The sequence below is a fragment of the Platalea leucorodia genome, assembly GCF_965183815.1.
Source record: "Platalea leucorodia genome assembly, chromosome: 7".
NCBI lineage: Eukaryota > Metazoa > Chordata > Aves > Pelecaniformes > Threskiornithidae > Platalea > Platalea leucorodia.
In genome coordinates this window covers 28,042,579-28,067,252 of record NC_138829.1, presented here as the reverse complement: position 1 = coordinate 28,067,252, position 24,674 = coordinate 28,042,579, and the positions used below count along the sequence as shown (strand labels likewise).

Sequence of the window (24,674 nt, the reverse complement as noted above, 5' to 3'; positions counted from 1 at the left end):
AACCATTAAACTTCTGAGTTTTGTCTGTGTTTTAGCAGACAAAATATTTTCAAGCCTTTTTTTTTTGTGTGTGTGTGTGTGTCATGGGATACAGAGCAAACTAAGACATTAATGCAAAATATAACTTAGGTTATTCTTACTTCATTTGCAGAGAACTTTCTCAATAAAGTTCCAATAAGAATACATTGTTCTCTTTGATCATGATTTTGGGCAACTTAAATGCTGAACTGTAGCCAGAGATCAAGCACTTGAATTATGTTGTTCTGTTTAACCTGACTGACTTCTAAAACAGTTTTAATTGTTCAGAAGTTTTCTGTATTAGAACAACAGTCAATGTAAAAAAAAAAAAAAGTTATTCCATTTCTTCTGCCTACTATTGAAATTACAGGAAGTTTGTATATACTGTACACTGCATGTCTGTCTTCTAATATAGAAATACTGTCTGTCATGTGAATGAAAATTATCATCATAAAGGAGTGTGAAAGGATACCAATCTAGTTATTTGAAATTTCTCTTGATTTTTTGATTGTGTAAATGTTATGTTATCATTCATAAGTAAAAATGATATTTTTTTTCTTGAAGACCAATTGAAATGAGTTGCTAAAGCCTCTCTGACAGAAGAGAGAAGAATCTGAGGTCTCTGAGGAAGAAGCAGGAGCAGGAAGGGCCGCCCGTGGGGTAGCACAAGCTCCAAGATACAGTATGGATACAGCACCTTAGACCTCTGCAGTTTTACTTCTGCCATGGCTCACTCAATGACCTCAATCCAGTTACTTCGGTACTGTGTGCCTCAATCACAGTGGCTTTAAAATGACTGTCACAGTGCTTATGCGTCCCTTGTAAAATGTCTGTGAGAGTTTCCAGAAAATGTTGTTTTCAAGGCTTATTTCAGTGAGCCTCTGTCATTTGTCTCTTAAAATAAGAGCAGATATCCTATCTCAGTGTAAAATCTGGGACCTTTCTGCGTAAGAGTTACTTAAAAGTAAGTTGATAGTCCTCATTCTTCTGAGTTGACCCATGGTGCTCTCAGCAGGGTCCACAGTTGTGTATCATTGAGGCACTGAGCATACAATGCATCTACGTGGTGATTTCCTCTTTGTCACTGCCAAGGGCTTGGCTGGTTATATGCATCATTTTGGCTGGGCAGAGCACTGAGAAATAAAAGGAATTAGCTTTGTATTACAAAACTACTCTGAGCTCAGTCTTCACTTGTTATCAGGTTCCTGTGACTGCCATTCTGCCATGCTAGAGAAGTGATTTAGTGAGATCTTAGAGTCCTACTGAATAATCATCTTAAAGTTTGCCCAGTTTTGTTTAAATGTTAGAAAAAGTGTGTCATGAAGGGACAACCATTTGCTGTTAGTTGCAGGTTATTGGTTCTCAGTATACTAGACTGCACTGAAGGGGCCTAAATAATTGCTAACGTAAGTAAATCTGTAGTAAGTCCAAAGATGAGTAAAGCTGCACTTTTTCTTGTTTGTTTGTTTTGGAGAAATGTATATTGACCTTGTACTTTTTGTACTGAGCTGTTGTAATTGTTTTCCAGAAACAGGAATTACTTTCTTCTTGAAAATTAAGTACAGCATCTTTTCTTGGGATTAACTCTGAAAACTTGTTTGCAGATTGTGGGAAAGATAAAATAGTGAGGAAAAAGTCGAAAATAATGAACACCGCTTGAGATATGCATGTGAATCATGTATGTTGCATCTGTGTCAGCTCAAATACAAATGGAAAAGGAAATAACAGGCGTTCTGAAAGTGCATAAAACCTAAACCAACTCTCTTCTTTCCATTTTTGCCAGGCAATAGGATAAGATTTCGTCCACCAGCCTCATTTTCTTTCTTCGCATATTTATGCTTATAAAATCCTTTAATTTTGGTTTCCCATTCATTTTCAGGATTTATGCCTTTTAATCATTCAGTAAGGGGTGAATTGTTGAGCAATCTGAGTCTTTCACAGTCATTCTGTTTGGTAGAAGTTCCAGTAGTTATGCAGCTGAGTGAATGAATGTTTGTCTTTGACAAAAAGGCTGACTCATCATTTTCAGCTCATGAAGGAATATTAGGCTATAGTACTAATTTCATTTGCATAGCTTGAAAAGTTAGTGGCTATCAGGATAAAGTTTTTCATTAGACTTAAATATTTATTTTCTGTTTATTTATTACATATATGTAAGAATTCAGGTCCGGTGGCATTAGATGGTATGAACTTAAGACAATTCCATAATCCATTTTTCACATGAAACTATTAGAAATTGCTTTTTATTAATGCAGCAACTGTCTTGTCCTAACACCTTGTTAGAACACTTGCAGGTGTGTGTGCATGCATTGTCATACACACATGCCCAAAAATTATCTTTTCAGAAATGTTTGTAATATTATTAACGTACAAAAAACCTAGATAATTTGAAAGTCAATAATAAAGAATAGCAATTAGTCTAGTGAAAATAAAAAGAAGATGAAGTTCTTGAGTACTGCTGTTACACACTTGACAGTTATTGCAGTGAGTTGAGGTAGATGTGTGGTTTGCAGGTAGGGGCAGGAGCAAGTATTTTTAAACTGTATTAAGTGTGTTCTTTTATTCCAGTGGGAATAGACTAATTTGGTATGGGGTGGGCTGGCTCTTTGCTTTGATAGTTTTGTTGGATAGTGAATATTCCCCCTTGCTGTTTGAAATTCAAAGGTTTTGGTATTGTACAAATACAAAAAACAAACAAACAAAACAACAAAAAAAAACCCACAGAAATTGAAGCTGCGTTGTTGTTTAGACTGAGAAAAATATACATGATTAACAGTAAATTAGAGTTTGTCAATCTGAATTTTTGGGGCCTTTTAGTAATTGAGGTTGCAGTAAGTTCCTCAAATGTAGGACAATATTTTGTTCAAATGGTTTTAGTCTGACAGTGTCACGTAGAAAGAGTAATCTACTGAGTTTGCAGTCAGCTTTGCTTATGCTCCCAGAGCGCGTATGGCTCATTCTCTTCCTTCCTGGTTTTGCTCTTTTTCCTATTCTGCCTCTTACTGCCGTTCCCTTAGGGGTTCATTCATGCAGTCTTTTGCAGGCAGTTGAGGACATGCATTGTCAGTGCTACAGACCAGCTTAAAACACATACTATGAAGCTATAGGTAGCAAGTGGTAAGTACTATTACACTTGAAGCCTGTTTGGAGCACCAACAAGGGCTTCCAGTGTCCCCATAATCATCTGCAAGCAGATCTGTAGCCAGCCGTGTATGTGGCAGTGCTGCGTGTGTGTTCCATAGGTTTTTGTTTGTTTTCCTTTTATTGTTATTCCTCAGAAATCCCCTGCAAACCTCTGAGCTGATCAGTGTGGTTTGGCGTGTGGGGTGCTGAAAGACTGCAAACAGGGGGAAGGAGGTGCCCCACCAGCTTCTGCTGGATGACGGGACTGCTGAATATGGCGAGTGGTGCACAAGGGAAGCTACTGCCTCCTTAGCCTGCCAGGTGAATCCGCACTTACATCTTCAACACTTCTTTCCGTATTATGAGTGTCGGTACAGGATTCGCTAATGCTGCGTTTTCCCTGATTTCAATGCCAATCCCCCACTTCTAAGAAGCAGCTATGAGAAATAGTGCCTGCCTGCAAAATGTGTTAGGTTCAATGTTTTTACTTGGCTTTTTAACCACTCCCAGCTTAATAACATTGAATTCTGCTTTGCCTTTGCTATTTCAAGCCGTGATAGCATTATCTTCTCCTTACGTCCTTCACAATCAATTCCCAGCTTTAATTCTAGTGTCTTTATATTCCTTCTTCCTAACATTTGCCTTTCTTTCCCTCAATGTGAACGAGCTATTCATTCAAGATAAATACATACAGACGATCAGCTGTTCAGCTTCTCCCTATAGTGAAATATTAATCTGGGTTACTGAACTTGTTCTATTTTATATGGAAAATAAGTTGTTTAGTATACTCAAGAACCAGAATCAATGGTGGTGATACCACCTAATGAAAACTGCAGCATTTTTTCCAAAGCTTGCAAGGCTGTCTTACCCTTTCTCTGATGTTCCTTGTGCAGCCTGATTATTGCAAATGCTACTTACTCCCCAGTGTGTCTCTGCAGCATTGATAATTAGTGCACAGTACAATTTGCAGGAGGCATGAGGAAAAGCACTGAAGTGCATTGATTAACATCACTACTTAGTTTGACAGCAAGACAAGAAGCTACCATGTACCAAGGCCTAAATTATTTGGGGTGGGAGTCATGGGCTATATGGAGAATAAAGTGGTTTTAAAAGTAAAAGAATCGCTATGCCCATTGATATGACAGTGTTCAAAATGTCTTCCTCAAAGCATTCTACTAACAGATTTAGCATGTTGACCAAAAAAATGCATTACGGCTTTATTAAACAAGTAAAAGCCTCTAACCTTAATGCTCTTGGGCAGAGTGTTTCCAATTCTGAGTGGAGGAGGCTGCCATCATCTTCTCGCTTACAAAGCCAGTAGGGAAAACAAACAGATCCTCTGTGTTTCGCCTGACGTTTCCAGGAATGCCACTTACAGGCTTGCTGTGATGCTCCTTAGTCTTACCCATGTGCGTGAGGGAATTGAATCTGGATGAAAAGGTGTGCTGCAAATGTACGTGGCTTAGAGAAGCAGCATTAGCATTAATAAATGCCAACACAGGTTTACTTCAATTCTAAATTCTTTTTTTTCCAGCTGCCGTAACTTACAGTTGAAGGCATAGAAATCTATATCTTGACATGGCCTAAGGATTTAGCCTGAAGTTTAGCTGCTAATGCAGATGTTTACCTCATCATGCAGACAGGTTTACTTTATTCTGTTTTTTTAAAAAAAAAAAAAAAAAAAAAAAAAAAATCTATCTGCTGACTTGACCTGTCATCTAGAGAGCTTTGCTGCCTGTTGGGAGCTCATATTCAGGATGTTATAGAGAGGCTGCTGAGGCTCCTCTGACCCTCTGTTACCACCTGCTGCTCTTCCATGTAGGCACCAGTGATACTGTTGGGGTGACCTGGGAAGTATTATATGTGACTGTATGGCTCTGGGGGTGATGGTCAAGGGTGTGGGGACCCGGGTGGTGGTATCCTTGATCCTGCCAGCAAGAGGGAAGGGCATGGAGGAGAACTGGGTGAAGCAGATGAGGCCTTTTTCAGAGAACTGGAAGAAAACTCATGTTCACAGGTCCTGGTCCCCACTGGGGACTACAACGATGCTGATAATCTGATGGAAGGACACCAGCAGGGCACAAGTGATCTAGGAGGTTTCTGGAGTCCATTGATGACAGCTTCCTGACACAAATGATTGAGATGCCAACGAGGAGAGGTGCTCTGCTGGAGTCTGATACTTACAAACAAGGAAGAACTGGTTGTGGGTGTCAAAGTCAGGGGCAGCCTTGACTGCAGTTACCACAAGGTGGTGGAGTTCAGGATCCTGAGAGGAGGGAGCAGGACAAAAAGCAGGACCTCAGCTGTGGAGTTCAGGAGAATAGATTTTGGCCTCCTCAGAGAGCAGCTTGGAAGAATCCCATGGGATACAGTACTAGAGAGAAGAGGGATCAAAGGGAGCTGGTTGATATTCAAGAATCACCTTATTCAAGCTCAAAAATGGTAATCCTGACAAGCAGGAATTCAAGCATGGATCAAGCAGGCTGTTGTTCTCCTTGACTTTGGTAAGGCTTTCCACTGTGTCCCATAGCATCCTAATAGAGAAGCAAAGTATGGGTTAAATAAGTAAACAGTGAGGTTGACTGAAAAGTGGCTGAATGTCTGTGCCCAGAGGGTGGTGATCAGTGGCACAAAGTCCAGTAGGAGGCAAGTCATTTGTGGTGTACTCCCAGAGTCAAAAATGGATCCAGTCCTATTCAATGGCTTCATTAATGATCCGGATGGTGGAGCAGAGTATACCCTCAGCAAGTTTGCTGATGATAGAAAACTGTGAGGAGTAGTTGATATGCTAGAGGGCTATGCTACCATTCAGAGGGACCTTGACAGGCTGGAGAATTGGGCAGAGAGGAACCTTATGAAGTTCAGCAAGGGAAATGTGAATCCCTGCACCTGGGCAGGAATAATCCCATGTAACTGTACATGCTGGGTGCCAACTGGCTAGAAAGCAGCTCTGCAGAAAGGGGTCAGGATCCTAGTGGACAGCAAGTTGAGCATAAGCCAGCAATGCGCCCTCGTGGCAAGGATGGCCAACAGCATCCTGAGCTGCATTAGGAAGAACATTGCCAGCAGGTGAAGGGAAGTGATCCATCCTTTCTGCTCAGCACTGGTGTGGTCACATCAAGTCCAATTCTGAGCTCCCTAGTACAAGACAGAGATGGACTTACTGGAGCAAGTCCAGCAAAGAACCACAAAGGAAATGGAGCATCTTATGCATGAGGAGAGGCTGAGACTGAGCCTCGAGAAGGGAAGGCTTAGGGGAGTGGATCTTCTCAATATGAATAATACCTGATGGGAGGGAAGGAAGAAGCCAGACTCTTTTTGGTAGTACCCATTGACAGGACAAGAGTCAATGAGCACAAATTAAAACATGAAATTCCATCTGAATATAAGGAAAGAATTTTTTACTATGAGGGTGATCAAACACTGGCACAGGGTGCCCAGGGAGGTTGTTGAGTCTCAGCTTGTGGAGCTGTTCAAAAGCCATCTGGATATAGTCCTGGGCAACCTGCTCCAGGTGACCCTGCTTGAGCAGGGGGGCTAGACTAGATGATCTCCAGTGATCCTTTCCAACTGCAACAATTCTGTGAACTCTTTTTAAAGTCCTGGCACTAAAACCAGCAAATTCAAAAAACAGGAACTGTGAAAAGAAGAAAAGCTTATTCAGTTGATTACTCTCGTGCTAAAGGGGTAGAATCCCTTTTTTGACTTGTCCCAGTGTAACTGCAACAGCTAACGTCATGTAAGCTTCTTAGTATTCTGGAGTGAGAAGGGTTTTTTTCTCCAATTCTTTCATATAGTGTGGGCCAGAGGAGAGTGCAGTAATGCTAAACAAGGAACAAAGTTTCATGGCAATACAGTCACTGGTTATTGCAACAGATATGTTGTGCTTGAATTCTTCCACAGAATGCAACGCACTTCACCTGAGGCACTTCAAATGTATATGGCTTATAGAAAATGTTGATGCCCTGGAGAAGAAGGGGAGGAAAAGTTGTTATGGCAAGTGAAGCGTTGCACTTTCCCTTCAGTTTGTGAGAGCATAATTTGCAACTATATACATATATAGAGAACACTGCATTTGAAATGGGAGAAGTGGACAGGATGATATGCAGTTCTTTATAATATAAATCAAATGGGAAACACATCTCAGCCAAGTGTATACCTCCCTATAAAAAGCTTTGCAAGTATTGAAATTCAGACTAGGTTAGTTTTCAGATAGTACTAACTGGAGAGGATTCAGAATTTTACCCTTATATGTTGCCACTCCTAAGTTGGGGCAGGTTCTTAGAGTATACATAGGGAATTGTTTCATGCCTGTTTCTTTAGAGATCCTTGCTACTTGCTGTAAGGAGGAGCAAGACGTTGAATCCAGTTTTAAAATGTAGCAGCACTTAAAAGGAAATCTCTGCTCAAAAACCTGCAGGATTTTGAGCCAGTGAACAACAGTGTACATTTGCTCAAAGAATCCAGGTGGCTGTGGGCGGTGTTCAATTTCTGCATTAGCTGTGAAGTGATCTGAGGAACACATTTCAATCACAGTACTGAAAGTAGTTTTAGGTTCTACTTGTTAATGAATGTTTTATCAAGTTATGGTCCCCACATGTTTATTACTGCTCAGAAACAAAGATTCTGATACACTGTTGATTGTTGTTCCTCTAGTACAAAAATCAGTGATTATAGTTTACAGGAATGGCGAGAGTGGATTCAAGTGGGTTTGTGCTGAAGTAGATAAGGAGAATACAGATCAGCAGTGGGTACAGTAACTTTTTCCTCAAGGTAGCAACACATAGCTTTGTACAGGAGCTTGTTAAACTGACTCCAGCCAATCCACAAGTCATCTCTCTGCCCTCGGGATGTTTCCTGTGCCATTGGCTGTGTCTTTCCTTCTGCAAGAAAAGAGGAATCTATTGCAACAGATTTTAGAGACAGTCTTCAGTGGTTTTTACGTAAAATTTGTGCTTTTGTGTCGTACGTGCAGCATGACATTTTGATACTGATTGATGTGTATTTTCAGGTTGTTTGTAGATGATTGCAACTGTATAGGCAGTTTCTTACTATTCTTGAGGAGGAAGTAATAAGTTGGATCAAAGAATGTATACCGTGTAATTTATCCAAAATGTTTGGAAACACTAACTTTATTAAATGAGCAAAAGCTCCAGTGTTTGTTCTCTACTAATCTAAATGAAAGAATGAAGGATATATGCACTTTTTTCCATTTGCAGCTTTTTTAGGCTTCTTCCTCCTCATTTTTTAATATAGTTCTATAATTAAAACTTACTTGTTCTTACTTTATGAAAGAACATTCATGGTATGTAGATCTTTCTTTCATTTACATACCTTGATACCAGAAATATGTCCTAAAAATATCTAGTAGCCAAGCTTAAGAGAACTATCACACTCAACATTTTAATCAGATAATTTTTCCCTTTGGCACAATTTGTGCTTTGCATTCTTCAAGTTCTTTAGTTGTATGAGCCTGTACCTTATACTCTCCAGGAGTGAATAATGGGGCCTTAAATTTGTTGTTGCTAATTACAGCTGGCTGATACTCCTTTTGTAGCCAAAAAGGATTTGAAAAAGACCTCAGTATAAGTAAGAGTCTAGTTCACAACCTGAAAATTTACCTGGCTACAGCAGAAATTAATCATGTCTCACTAGGGTAGAGCTGATTTTTATGAAAGATAGGCAGAAAGTTTCCTAGGCTCAACATTATTTTAAGCAGTTTTTTAAGGGGAAGAGGAATTAGGAAATGGTGATTAATTTTTCAGATTTCCATAAGAAAAATCCAGTAAATAGGTCGTAACGCCTACATCCATGCTCTAGGTAACACAGCTTTCGTTCCTTAATGGGATGAGGAAGCTGTGAATCTGAAACTAGAGTACTTTCTCCTTTCTGCTACAAAGAATATCGCAAGCCATTTTTGAACAAGAAATTTCAAGATTGTGTTTCTTTCTCCAAATGAAAAAATGTGTTTGCTTCTGTTTCCAATTAGAAACACACATTCTGGAACAGGAAAAAGAAGGTACTTGTGTTGAGTTTCAGTTTCATCAGAATTCTCAAAAAAACCCAGAATTTTTCATCCAGGCAGAAGCTGAAGCACTGAAACTTTCTGATTTGTCCGTGACCAGTCAAAGAAGAGGAGCCCTGAATGACTGTAATTCTAGTCCGGAAGAATCAAGGTAAAAACAAATATCCCTATTTACAGTTTTTGTAGATTCAAATTGTAGACAATATACATATGGATTTTTGGATAAATATAGGGAAGTTCACCTCCTAACTGAGAATCAGTAAGTCAGCTTTTTACTTAGACTCACCATGTCTGCCCTTCTTTCCTTGTGGAATGCAGCATTTCACCCCTGTATTCTCTAGCACCGATAGATAATATGATCGTGGCAGTGGCTTATGTGACACACTGTGAGTATTTCAGTGATTGTGATTTCTCTGCAGAATTTTAAAAATGCATACTGGGCAGAATTAGAAAAGATGATCTAAAAGTCTAGTAGTATCTGTGGCTTCACACAAGCAGCACGGTGTACCCTAAGTATGATGAGTGAGTAGGAAGCAGGAATGAAGCAGGGTGAAGTCTGGATGAAGTCGGAAGAGTAAAGATGAGGAGCTGTAATACCTTGTAGGCAGTCTGACAGGAATCTGGAGAAGGGCAAATATGTTTGAAAAGTGTAGTACAAACTCTGAAGATTTTCTTCTGTCATTAATTTTGGTCATTTATTGTCATTAATTTCCGTACTGAGCTGTGGCCCTCCACTGCAGTCTTAAGAAACATATACATTCATGCTATATATGACGTAATATATGAAAGCATACCCAGCTGACTAGGGAACATGCTACCAGTTTTGAGTGACTTAGACATTCTGAAGCCTAAGTCTTAACTGAGAGTGACAGAGTTGTTTTTGAAAATGGGTTTAAGGCTGCAGAGTCCTATGACGTACTTTTGAAAAATATACTCTTAATTCTTCACGTGTCTGGCAGATTCTACACCTGGTTTTGTTATCTTTAGCATAATCTATTGGTGACCCATTGGGCCAAAACCAGACCATAGTACTCTTCCATCTGGCTTGTTGCCTTTTTTTTTTTTTTGCATTAGGGCCTGAGATACGCTGTTAGGGCAATGCATCCTGCACTAAAAGCCAAATATCATCCTGAGTGCTTAACTACATCCCAGCACAGAGTCAGCCAAAGATTGTTGCTCCTACCCTTCACCGGTGCCACTCGCACTGGCAATCAGGCTGGTCTTAACCAGATTAACCTCCCACAGCAGTCAGCATGTTGAACCATCTCATATGAAAATATATTGCATGTAAGATCCTAAAGCTATAGGCCAAAACCTCATTGTGGTAGATAGTATATAAACTGCACAAAATCTGTCCTTCCCCAAATAGATTGCAATTACAATACAAGATGAGAAAATATCTTGATGTAGAAGGACCCAGGAAATGTTGAGTCTGTGTTGATTTGCATTGTAGATGATGGTCTTTGCGTACCATCAATGTGACTTGTCAAGTTTTCTTTTAGACATCAGGAAGAAAACATTTTAGGGATTGAAAGGTGATGATGAGGTATATTCAAACTTGTTCTTGGGAAGCATCTCCTGGACATGGAAAATGCACAGAAAATGCTTGAGGTTTGTAATGTCTGGGCAATAGTATCCAGAGGCATCTGTCACTTGCAGTCCAAAACAATACTAAATGAAATTTGCTAGACAGAGCAAAGATGAAATAAGCTTTGAAGGATCTTGAAAGTGAAGACAAGCAGTTTAAGCACTCTTCCACCCCATCTATACACTATATACGTTATATTACACTAAATAAGTACTTTTTTGATGTGAATCTCCCTGCAGTCTACACTTGATGTGCTTTAGGTTGTACCATAGTTTGCCTGCAGAGTACGGATCTTAACTTCCTTCTTAAAGAACCATAGAGAAAACAAATCCAATGGAAGCAGGTGAAGAAATGGGTAGCTGAGTAAAAAGAACTGTCTACCTAAGAGAATGACTCTTTGGAGCAACAGATAACTTTGCTTTTCTTTCAAGGATGTGAATTACACATAATGAAAGTAATGTACACGGTAGAAATAGGAGTTCAGAAGGTATAGCTTTTCTGTGACTACTTCTTATGACTCATTGGCTGTGAAGCCTATAAACAGAAAACGCTTAAGGGAAGTGAATGTTAAAAATATTTGCTAATACCCCTTCTAATCCATTCATCTACTGATTTTGCTGCCACCTTACAAGTGAGATCTGAGTTATCTGTGAGTATCAACAGATAGCCAAGGAGTTTTATGAAAGTTTTACGTTGAGACAGAATGTTTGAGGACATTGAATCTTGTCTTATTTTTCCCTGTCTATGGCTAAATAAGTTATCTTAAAACTCTGAGTGCTATACAGTATGGAATTCCTGTTGTCAGTTATAATATTTAGAATAACACTATCATTTTACAGATTTCTGCAAGATGAGCTGCTAGATCTTGTCCTCAGGATGTTTTCATTTCACTTGATATGGAATTGTCCATTCAACTGAAGAATTTGGTTTCTTTTAACCTGAGCATCAGTTTGATCCCCAAATGTTTCATTACTTTGTTGCTCCATGTTAAGCACAGGTTTTTAATATTCTCTTCCCTTAAGTCTTTTCTGTTTATAGGCTTCGTAGCCAATTTAAATGAATCTGTTTTATGCCTTAGTACTGTAGTATATTTATTTACTCTTCCAGATTTACAGTTTGTTTTTTTTTTCAGAATTACAGATTTAAGAAGTGATAGAAGGACATCCCTTTTACTGGCTATTTAATACATTTGCAATTGTTAACAAATTTTAGTAATTTATTTCTGTGTATTTTGTTATGGGGAGAAGGGGGGAGAAACTGGTTTTGCATTATTTTTTTCTTTTTTTTTTTTTTTTTTTTTTTCTTTCACTCTCCTAAATGCAGCACCATAGAAAAAAAGGCTAACAGGATGCTCCCTGAATTTATATCCTCATGGAAGGATGCTGCAGATTTAGGTGGAAAAACAGAAACTGCATTCCTTTTAGAAGAATTGGACACTCTGAGGGCCAAAAATAAAGAGGTACAATTGAGATATTCAGATCACAGTATTTGCTCTTTTATGGTTGTCTTACAAAACATACATTTTAAACTGTTCCTAATTTAGTTTTGTTATTTATTTTAGTGCACCAATCAATAGCTTTCTTGTCATTTTGGATTCTTAGTATCTGCTTAACAACTGCTTCTCTGGAATTAAAAAAATCTTTCATCCTACCATTTGACCTTTTTAATCAGCGACATGGGTTCTTGCATCATGGATGAAAACCAAGGAGGACCAAAACCAAGGCCAGGATTTCATTAACAGAATCTGGAGCTCATGCTTCTGTACATGTGGTCCAGATAATGAATGTGCCCTGATACCTCCTCTTTGTTGAGGAGAAGAAAATTCCATCCTACTTGCACACTGCATTGCTTCTAGTGTTAGTAGCAGTTGCATGCACCTAAACAATAGAAAAGTCTAGTCTTCCCATGAAGTGTCATTCAGTATGCAGTGGCAAGCTCAGATATCTGTCCAAGAACAGATTTAGTGAATTCCCAGTTAAAAGAAAGGCCTCAACACATGAAAGAACATCAGTTTTCTATCTGGCGATGCACATGAAAAATTATGCATTTACACCACAGTCTCTTCAGGCTGTGACATTAGTACTTTTGGTAGGAAATAGGCTATTCGTGCAGACACCACCTGCATTATAGTTCCATGTAATTCTGAACTTCCTTAGTGAGAAGGACCACAGCTGGTGATACCTGAAGAAGGGAATCCCAAATAAAAATGGCACGCACACTGCTGCTTGTCTCGCAGGGCAAGATGGAGCAGATGATAAAAAAATATATTTTTAACATTTGTCCTTTAAATAAATATAATTAATTGGACTTCTGTTGTATTGCTTAGTATTTGTATTTTGGGGGTAAGACTCTATTATTTAAAATTTTGTTGTGGTTAAAAGTGCTGGTTGACTGTTTCAGCCAGATAAGAATCTTACTGTCCATTTGTTCAATTCAGCTTCACGATAAGCTGTCTGAAAAGGACAAGGAGCTGAAGACAATAAAACTGGACTTAGAACTGCAAGAGAGAGCTACAGAAGCTAAGATTGCAGAAAAGATTGCAGGTACAGTAGGCAAGCGTTTAACAGATGGCTGTATGGTTCATATAGTACCCGCGGTTGCTATATGACGTGGCCTAGTGAATGTTAGCTTTATTTGCTAAAGGAGGGAAGATTTGACTTTTTTTTTATGTGTGGCTGTTTAGAGTTGCTTAGAAAATAGGTGGCTTTAACATCCTGGTACTGGTATTAGCAGGAGCTTTACCTGTATTCATACTGATTTGGGCATTAAATGCATTGTTAACACCATGTCAATCCAATCACAAAAAGGTTGTTTGTTTTGTTGGAAGGTCCTGAACAAACAAGGGGAAATAATGATTACCAGTGCCTCTACCTTTCAACCAGCAGTTCAAATACCACTTATTGTTTTAGCTCGTTCAGAGCAATACTTCCCCCTCCCCGTGTATGGAGATAGTCGCGCATTCACCTCGACTAGAGACCTGCACTTTTCTTGAAAAATCTGTTCTTTTGGTAGTGAATGAATTTTTGTCTGATGATAGTATGTCTCCAGTGAATGAAGTTTATACAAATTCCAAAAATGAAAGGTTTTTAAGTTTATAGTTGAAAGCGAATGCATGCTTATGTTTGCTGTTAATTATTCTTTGGGTAGACATACAAGAATGGAGACAGTTTGTATTCTACGATTTTTGGAGATTTCTAAAGTAATGAAGCTGAGTATTTTTATTATTGAAAAGTGACTGTGTGTACAGTGTACCCAGTGGATGAAAAATACTTTGAGGTTTTTCTCCAGGTGTTTCAAAGAAATTAATGGGAGTGCTTTTATAAATTCATTGTATCATTTGTTCATAAATAAAGTGTAAGCTAGGTAAAATTGTGTCCTGATAAACCACACATGCTTCATATGGTATTAATAGTACTAATGCCTGTCCCCAGGATATTGGTACTGAAGGGAGGAGTAACTGTCTTCAGGAAAATGGAGCAGAAAATAAACTCTCCAGCTGAAAAAACAGATGGCTGACTTCCCACTTAATGTCAAACTCCTGAGAATACAGTATTCTGTGTATATTATAGATGGAAGAGAGAGTTCCTAGATTTTCTGTGGTGGAGGAAGGGAAAGGCAAATCTAATCTACATATTAGGAAACAAATTGAAGTAGAGGCGTAATTTTATTCTTATTTCATTTTACATAAACTGCTTGCTTTATTTTCAGAAGGAAAAAAAATCCGCACTGCTTCTCATAGTTATATCCAGCAGCTGAAAGCTAATGCAAATTGTTTGGGTTGAATCCCAAGTTTTGTGTTTATTCCTGGATATTTGCACAGTGTTTTGCCTCTGTACCTATAATAGAGAAATATTCTCTTTGATATAGGTGTACATTGCTCATTAAAACCTGGAAAGCAATGTGTGTTGAAAGGTGTGTCAAAAACATGTTTAGTTTCATTTTTATGGATACAGTTGAAATATTTGTTAGTAAATTGTTTTTTTCCTACATTACTGTTTAAACTTTCTAATTATGTCCTAAATATAGTATTCTCTTCTAAACAGTATGGCATGAATATGGATATAATAATTAACATAGTTACTCTATTTTAAAAGGAAGAATAAGCCAAATTTTAATGAGACCTACAATGTATAGTAAGGATGACCTTTAAAAAAATACCTTTTTTTCTCCTTTTATAAGTTCAGGAAGTATAAAATCCTTTAAATGCCGAGAGAGAGGGCAAGAGGCTCCTTACTACTTAAGTTGTTTGCAAAAATGAAGCATCGTTAATGTTTCATGGGTTTTTTGTTTCCTGTCTTATGGTTCTAAGAATATTACCAAGTTCGGATAAATGTTTTGAAATCTGGAATTATGTGAACGAAACTGAATTTGTGGAGGTCTATATGTCTCTCTCTCATAAAAGCCTTGGGGACAGTTCTAATGGACAAGCAGAAGCTGATAAAGAACACTCAGTGTGTTTAAGGAAAAACTTTTTCCCCCTGTGTTAAGTCCTTTGAGGAAAGGCGAACACATGCTCCTGTGATTTCATGTTGCTAGTTAATGTTTAATTACTGCAGTGTATAACACATGGTAGAGTGAAGCTTGTAAATATGGGTGTTTGCATTTTTATTATTACTTAGTACTGACTTTATGATAAGAAAATGACTCCACAAAATTCTATTGTAAAAAAAAAATCAGAAAGGTACACCGTAAAAATGTTATCTAATTTGAGGTATATTACAACTCTATTTTAAAATGTAACCCTCTAATTGATGGGTTTTACCGAAACAAGACCTATGGAAAGAACAGAAAAGCTGAAGACCAATGCAATTTTAAAATGAAGCTACAACAGTCTTCAGAAACAAATAACCCAAAGCTTGTCACTTTCTGATTTTTACTTTGTTCACAGGAAGAAGTAAAGAGGAAAAGTGTAAATTTGTGAAATGCTTCATGAGAGAATAAGAAAAAGTAGAGTTAAGGGAGAAGATATACATGATGGAAGAGAATGTTTAATATTGTGTGCAGTAAATAACTTATTTTCAGAAGGTGTTTATTTCTAAATTTTACTAGCCTGGAAAATGCATTTTAGAACTTTCTTGGGTCCCGATCTCTGTGTCAGGTAGCTCTGGCTAAGGAAAATTAGGGACTTTGCAGTTTTGGTTGCAGGCTTTTAAGCATTAGAGACTATTGTTTCTGGTGGTCATAGTTGCCACAGGTTCCTGCTGTTTCTTCATTATTCTTCTGTTCAATTTCTTCTTATTATAAGCCAATGTCAGAAGGTACCATTAGTTTCACTCTCCATCATGAAGAGAAGAACAACAGAGGTGGAGGCAACATCGGGAAAATCAAGGGAAGACACGTCATAAAAGAACTGAGACTAGGATAATGTAAGGAAAAAAAGGAAACATCACATGTGAACTGGGCATGAAGGACAGACAAATCTTGAAATGCGGGACTGCAGAACTTGCATATGTTGAACAGAAAAAGAAATGGGTGCACTCTGTGGGAGGGGGAAGGGAGGAGGAGCACACGTCTTCTGAGGACAGACTGGAAGATAAGGGTGGAGGCATTGCAAAGGAGTAAGTCTTCAAAAGAACCAGCAGAGAGAACACATCTCACTTTGGATGGACATAATAAGTGACTTTATTTTTGCCCAACAGGTGAATTATACAGGGGGTATATAGGAACTTCTGGAGGAAAGAGCTGGTTGAGCGTAAGTGAGAATTGTAGAGCATAGTGGTAGCCTCTCTAAACTGGAAAAAATGTCTTTCACAGTATGTCTCACATGTCTTCTCACAGTAACTCCCACCATTACTGCAACAAGATATACCATAGTTGGCATCAGAGCTTCAGCTCTTGGAATATTTTTGTTGCTATCACAGTGCTATATATTGGGACTAAGAATAATTCTGAAGGAAAATATAATAAAAAATATTTCTCATGAAATCTTTCTGTAGCAAGGCCTATTCTGTGGAGGTTTTTTGCCAATATCTAATACTAATATTACCAAAATTTAATACTTTTTAAAATCAGAGTCAACTGATTGAGTCCAGCTCTGCTAGGTCTGTTAGGTGTTGTACATCACCTTTAATGCCTGAAAACTCTATTAGCATTCTGCAGATGCTCTCTGAAAGACGAGGGTAATGATAGGAACTATAGCGTGGAAAAAAGGGGAAAGCAGTACTTCTAATACTGTTGTATATGTTATACAGCTTTCAGTCTCTTGGAAACTATGGCAATATACCTACAACGAAGTCCCTTTTTTCAGGTCTGTTTTTATAAAAATATTGATAATTAACATTTGTGGTATCTTGAAATTCTTGAATATGGTATGGAAATGTTCATGAACATGATTTGAAGTTTCCTAAATTAACTTGAAAAATAATTACTGAATGCATATGCAATAGTTTTAATAGCAAAAGTGAAAACAAATATCCAAGTAGCTATTAGCTTAGAGTTCGTTTGATTTAATATCCCATAAAGTAAGAGGAAATAACTAATCTTGCCAGTAATAAACTTCAGGTGGCAATAACTTCCAGCACAGAATAAAAGTATTTTCCATTTCTTCAAAGCTCACTTTAGAGTCCTTTTTTAGATGTTATTTTTCTCTCTTGCATGTCATCCATTAAAGATTAGCTGTGGAAGGTTGGAGCATGGAGAGATTATGAATGACAGAACAACTCCTGCAGAATAATAATCAGTTTTTGGTATTTAATGCTGTTTGACTTTTGCAGACACATTTCTTATTAACCTTTGGTACAAACAGAAATCCAGGTTCCTGATATCTCATGGAGAAGATGAATTCAAGATCCTCTTCCAATTAAACTGAAATAAGGCCAATATTGGGCTTTAGCCAAAAGAACTCAATAGTTCCCAACCCTTCTGTTTATAAACCTAAATATGAATGATATTTTACAGTTTAAGTAGGTAATGCATATACTTCCCTAACTCAGTTTTCTGTGCATAATTCATTTGTATATATAGGGTCTATAGTTCTTCGGGGTTTTGTCATATTAATGCTTCATTATGCAAAACTATTTCCTGAATATTTTTTCAAAATATTTCCTGGTAAGTAACAGAATTTTGAAAATAGCTATAGGATTTGAATCCTCTGTATGGGAAGGTAGACAATCCATCTAAACAACAGAAAAAAAGAACCAAAGTGGGGGTGTTGTAACTGAGAACATCTTGGCTTAAATTTTAACAGCTTAATTTGAAACAATGTAATTTTACCTTCAGATTGTCAGAACTGTTGATTGTCAAAAAGCTGCGTGCAGCTCTTTGAAGTGCAATATACAATGAGCTGGCATAGGTTAAAATGTAAATTACTAAACTATTTGTGGGTGGAGCTTGTATGTAAAAAGCAAGCCAATGTCTCCTGCATGTTTTTATGATTAGTCTGGCCCTTCTCTCTTCCCTACTACGGTGCTAGATGAACATAAAGAATTGGGTTTTATTGAGGAATAAAAAGGTCTGCAAATAATCTACTTCTTGGGCTATTACAGAAACTTTTCTTTAACCTGTCAAATCATAACTTGCAAACTTTAATGCAACATTTATATTTTTCCCCCTAAAGTAAATATTCAGGCATCAGCAATTATTCACTGAAGAAAAGTTTAACAGCATTATGGTTTGAATTTTGAAGTCAGCTGTGTTTAGTGTTTTAGAAGCAGAGGCTTAAGTATTGTACAGGGATTGGCTTTCACAAGAAATGCCTTGGGGTCTGTGTATAATAGTCTCTCCTATTCTTTCCCACTTTATTTTTTTTTTAATTGAATTGGGATCTGAGTACACAAAGAAAACCCTATGAAGAGCTGCCACTAAGAAACTTTAGCCTTTTATTAGGAACACTCTGTTTATAGCATTGGAAATGTAGGAGCAGATGAATGCTATGCACTAAATACATACAACAAACACAAAGCAATAAAGAAGTCACTGTGTTCTATCAGTGTTTGTTCAGATTGCTTTATCTATAAAGTCACATTTAGGTGTAAATGACTTGTAGTCTATAATTCCTGGTATAGGCCAGTGAAAACGAGGGAAAAAAAGTAGTTTTCCTATGATCTTCTTATCACTATTTAGCTTTTATTTTTCAGTTATAGGCCGTAACTGAAAGTAAATGAATGGTAGCTTTCAAAAAAAGAGCTAGGAACTTAAGTTGTCTGTTTCGGAATAGAACATTTCAGCACTATTTTTAAGTTGACAGTCAGCCCTGGAGCTCATGGTAGTTTGCCATTAACCTGAATGAGAACTGTGTAAGGGCCTTAGGCTTTGAACGTTTCTGGGGATTATCTGCATTTTGTAACATGTATGCGCAGAGACCAATTAATGACACATTTTAAAGGCTTTCATAGCAATGCAGTAAATCTCTTTTTTTTGTTTATTTGGGTATGATAAGATTGACTTCTTATTTAAGAATTGTGAGCACAGTATTAAATCTAGTAGAAAGAAGTCTCAGAAGATTTTGATTTCTAAAATGACTGGATAACAAATACATACATGTTTGTATTTCTGTAAGGAGAACAAGCATATATCCATATAGTTAAATAAAATTTAAGAATAGTGGCCCACCTGGAAATGGCAAGGATAGTTTCCAAGTCCTCCTGTGATTAGACAGACAGAGATCCAGCAATGGTGGACAGGAATGGGAGGACTGATGAAAATGAAAAGGCAGGTAGTCATTGCACCTCTTTTCCCAGTGTACTTCCCTAATTCCTCACATTCATGTAGCTGCTACTTAGAAATCCAAAGTGAAAACACAACAAAAATCCCTAAAAAGCTTTGGTTAAACCGCTGTCTTCAGCTGACAGTTTTTTCATGGAAGCAACTGAGCAGGATAAACAAGAAGCTCATTACAGGAATATTGAATTCTAAGTCTGACCTGGCCAAGCAAGTTCTTTCATGTTTCTGTTTTTCCTTCAGAATAATATATATCTCCAAAAGGCAGAAAACAGAAAATATTCTTTGCTTCATTTTTCTCATGAGTTCAACATTCACTCCTATGTTAGAGCTGTATATGTGTATGAAACAGAAGTCAAATCATGCATCAAATTTTTTTTGTCATTAATTATTATTATTTCAGTGAATTCTTGAATATTTAAGATGCTCAGAGCCTTTTTTGTAAAAACATGTTATCTCATTTGTATTTCTTGTTGCTGTAATGGTGTGAGTAACTAGAAAAATTAATGTGAATGTACCAGAATCAATGCCAAAGAAAATCCCAAATCACTTATTGTTCAGCAACCACTGATCTTGAATACTAAATCTTAAACTGCAAAACCCTGATCTTCTGCAACAGTGCATTGTTATTTAGAGAAAAAACTTTCTCACCATGTCTTTTTCTTGGAAGTAACCGATCACTATAACTAGTGCTTGTTACAAAAACAGTTAGCAAAATTTTAATTGTACTGTTTCTTGGATCACTTTTTTTTTTTCACGTAGTCCAAAGCAAAAAACAGTATTTCATCACATCTGTTAATGTCAAACACCTTGCAAAGTCCAAAATATTGTTGTTATTTCTGTAAAACTGATTTATCTTGAAAGCCAATTCTTAGAGTGTTATAATATTTACTGTATCTTCTGCGATAGCGGTGTGGGTAGTGATCTCATCTTTTTCTTATAAGGTCTGGCTTGTATTCTGGATTTTACATTTTTTTATCAAGTAATGTGAAGTGATTTCTGCTGCCATAGATGTTTTAAGTCCTAACAATTTCTTCTTTCTTGCCTCTCCTATTCAGTTTTTTTATTTACACAGATGACCTCTAGGAAATCAGCAAACAGACTTTTTTCCTGGGAACCGTGCTTCCCTCCCTTCCCCCAAAGTTCTGTTGTTTGGAAAATGATGAACCACTGTTTAAACTAGAATGATTTCCAACACACCTTCCCACTACTGCTGTATTTTAAAGGTAGTTTAAAAAGTGTAGAAGATAGGTTTGCCAAAAGAATCAGGTTCAACTAAGAAAATATGTACACTGCTTTGACTCAGTAAACTCATACTCTGTATGGTTCATCTTCTTCATATTTACTTTTGCCCATATTAGAAAACAATTAGCTTACTAAACAAATTTGAGTATTTGGGAAGAAAAAATCTACTTTGAGTCTCTCTCATTTGACTAAGAATTACATGATATTTGATAAGCTTGTTTAAAAATGGACATATCCAAATATTATTGTAAACAGCCATTGATTTGTTTTACCTGCAATATAAGTATTTTACTTAGTTGGCTTACATAGTAGCTAATAATATTTGTTAATGTAATTTAACTGCTGTGAACCTTTACTGAACAAATATTGAAATTTATACAAGTCAAAGAAAGAGAATCTCTAATGACTTTTGTAAAAGCTTCCATTTAATAGTTAAGGAGAAAAGTTTATATGACATACCAGATGCAATTAACAGTAGATTTTACATTTAATAAAAAGAAAGAAGCATATGTATTTGCTTTATTCATTCCATCATAATTTGCATTAGAGCTGTGGGTGTTTAATGAGCAAATTCCAGCTAAAATGCTATATTGATTTTCTAAGTGAACTTTGTAATAGCTATCTACCTTACAAAAGCTCTCTGTTTACAATTGTTTTCTTTACTAAAAACTAAAAATGTTTTAGAATTGATGAGTTTAGCATAATGATTCTTTTAAAATAAAGAGCTCTTTTAGAGTATGCAGGGGTTTTAGTTACAAGGAGAAAGATGTTATTAAATTATTCCAAAGCAAATAAAGTTTATGCAACTAAATAGTAATGTCATATTTATATATATTACAATGTTTGCAAGCATTGGAAAATAATCCCTTTTTCTTAATTTAGCGCTATGGGATTTAAATATTTTAACTCTTGAATGTCACATGTATATGAATTAGTAAATGACACAATTCATTTTAGCTTAATACTTGACTATTCATACTTCATTTTTGTGTGTCATTTTCTTGCTTGAAACATGAGTTCTATAAGAATTTGTGTTTCTTGTTGGTCAGGCCTCAAGATAAACAGGATAGGGTTGGTTGGCACACCATTGGAAGGTCTCCAAGAAAAACCTCGTGGTGTCGACCAGAGCAGTTGGTGACTAAGTAGCTGGATCACTTTTTTCATTGGATCAGGCATCAAGTCAGTGTGCCAGTATGGGGCTAGTATTTTGCTGGATATGCCATATCTTGAATGGGGTTTAGGAGCCTGACTTGTTACTCTCAATTAGTTTTTGCCTGGCATTTTTACGAAGCACAGGGATGATAATCTGGATATTCTTTACTCTTTTTAATATGGAGGATTTTTATGTCTCTCTCATAGACTTTTCATTGGACAGCTTATACTTCACATACTTCCCTAAATATGACACAAAATGTTTTGGTTTGCTGCTGCATTGCAACCCAAAGGTGTATGTATTTCAGTGGCTTATTTGAATATTCTTGTGATCCTTATGGTCCTGAGTTTTTACTTGTGACTCATCCATAGCTCAGTCTGAATGGTGAACATTATTGTTAACAACATCAAACTTCGGACCACTTGCAATTGTGTAACTGTTATAATATTCCATATAGTATTAAAAAAAGGAATTTGTAAAATACAAGTCAGAAATGTATAGGCATTGGATAACAGAAATGTCTTCCATAAATTCAGCAGAAGCATTGGCTGGTAAACAATCAGGTGAGTTAGCCATCTGTAGACCATTAAAATGAGTTAGATAAGGACTTTAAGTATTTTTTAAATTAGTAATTTCTTGTGGTCAGCGTCAGTATTGCTACATGGTAGTGAAATGTCATGTAGCGAAGAATTTTTTTTCTTTTTTTTATACTTAGATTACCATGCAGGCATCTTAAATGATTTTCTACGCTCTCCCTAATCTGTTTTAATATGAAAAAAATAACTTGCAATGTTACTTTTAAGAAATAGAAGTAAAAGCCAAACACTTGTAATTGATTTGGAACTACTGTAAATTTTTTTTAACGTAGTTGGTGGATCTGGTCATTGGGATATTTACTCCAATGCCTTAATTTAGTGGAAGGATAAGAAAATAACAAGAAAGAGTTGATCAGTTTAAGTCCCTTTTCCATTACCAGTAGTTAAAAGACAGTATTTTGTAATGGGCCTTTGGGTGGGGGAAGAGTTCACTGTTCAAGGCAATTAGTCTCCGAGCTGCTATCAGGGATGGTAAGATTTGAGATAAGCAGGATGTTTCAGGAACTTTAAAAATCTCTTTTTCTGAACGTTGTCGTACTGTTATATACATATTACTTTGGTTTAAGGACAAATAAACAATAACCTGGTTTTAAAAAGCCTGTATAGTCATTATTATCACTGGTTATAATTCTACAGAGAGGGAATTAGGTATACCCAAACACAGTCCCTCTAAGTGTAGTTGTATGCTGAAGATCCATTGTAGCAGTCAGCAAATTGTGGTTTTCCGTGCTGAGATAGGGATGTTATAGGGTCTGACAGAAGAAGGGATGCACTCAAAGAAGTTAACTAATCTGGAAACTAATTAACCCCAGAACAGTAATAAGTACCAAATCTCTGTATTTTAGACAGCTTTCTATTCGTTCCCCCAGTTGTTTTCATTATGAAAATTGCATAATGTTTCCACTTGCAGCTTTATGGAAAGGGTTCTCTGGGCAGTTTCTCTGACACGATGCTAGATAAACTGACATAATTTACTGGAAAAACTATAGTAAACAAATATGCTAAGGTACAGATAGGTAATAATTACTGTACATAATTAATCTGTATTCCAGATCCAACCAGGACATAGAAGTTGTGTTGTAGTTTACCCAGGCAGTCAATGCTGAGGAACTAGTTTCCCTGCCATCACAGATCTCAGCAGCCGAAGTGGAAGTCTGGGGAGCTGAAATACACAGCCCTCCCCATACAATTTGTTCTTGTTCTTGCTGAGCCACCTACCTTTGCAGATATTGGACTCATCCTCTGCAAGTGCTGCAAACTTATTCCTGGCTACCAATCTGTGTGCATGCAGTTTTGCAGCTGCTTTACTCATGCCTTAGTTTTTCCATTCCACATCAAGCAAAGCTTTCTTGTTGCGAAAAGGGCAAACAGATCTTCCAGAAAAAAGACGCTATTCTTGTGAAACAAGTGAATACTCAAATAGAAGAGAATTAAATCAGTGTTTGTTAAATTTTCTGTACATGTCAAGATTTGTGCTTCAGATGCTGAATCTCTCTTTTTTTTGTTTGTTTGTTTGTTGGGATGCAACTTGTTACATCTCTGGCCCGATGACTAGGCTTGCAGCTCCTCTGCAGATTTTTGTGAGAGGAGGAGCTGCACTCCCAGAAGTGACATTTATACTTTCCCTGTCTTCTTTTGTCCAGCCTGCTGTTTTCGTGCAACCTTTTGCTAGACCTGCAAAAAATACTCCCTTACTCCTCAGTAACACTCTTCACCCCAGCTTGAGGACAAGAGGATTGCTTTCCTACCTGAACATCTTCGTAATTCACCTCTCCTCATTCTTTTTCTGTTCATCTTCTCACTCATCTTACATCTCTGGTTATCTGACCTGCTTGTGAACTGTACGGAAACTTACCACTTTTTGTATTTCAGTTGGTTGGGGTGTTTTGGGTTTTTTTTGGTACTGATAATGTGTATTTTGTTCCAGTGATATAGCTGCTACCAAAATGTACTATGTTCCTATTGTTCCGTTCTGTGAAGAACCATAAAGTGTTTTACGTTATATTGCACTGTGAAGTTTTTGTACAATAATGTACAAAGGTTAAGTAAGAGTAAAGTAACCTATAAAGGCACCAAAGTGGATGTTAATTGAGGCAAGAATGGAGGGGATAAAAGCTCTTGCTTAAAGTGAAGACAAAGCTTTTCTTTGAGGTCTTAATGACTTGAGTGGTGGTTCAGAGAGGAGCAGAGTTCTGAAGGGAGTAAGGAAGCCCAGCAGCAATGGCTTAATACAGAAGGTTCTTGAGAAAAAGATTGCCAAAATTTTGA

The 24,674-nt window shown here is 37.1% G+C and overlaps 1 protein-coding gene across 1 annotated transcript in view; it reads left to right on the top strand.

Moving 5' to 3' along the window:
- The window catches only part of MIPOL1 (mirror-image polydactyly 1), a 195,020-nt gene that overhangs the window by 43,134 nt on the left and 127,212 nt on the right, over positions 1-24,674 (top strand). Inside the window, exons 8-10 of the mRNA XM_082318279.1 lie at positions 9,223-9,317; positions 12,078-12,213; positions 13,192-13,297. Of these exons, the coding sequence (XP_082174405.1) occupies positions 9,223-9,317; positions 12,078-12,213; positions 13,192-13,297 (337 nt within the window). The remainder of the gene's footprint in view (positions 1-9,222; positions 9,318-12,077; positions 12,214-13,191; positions 13,298-24,674) is intronic.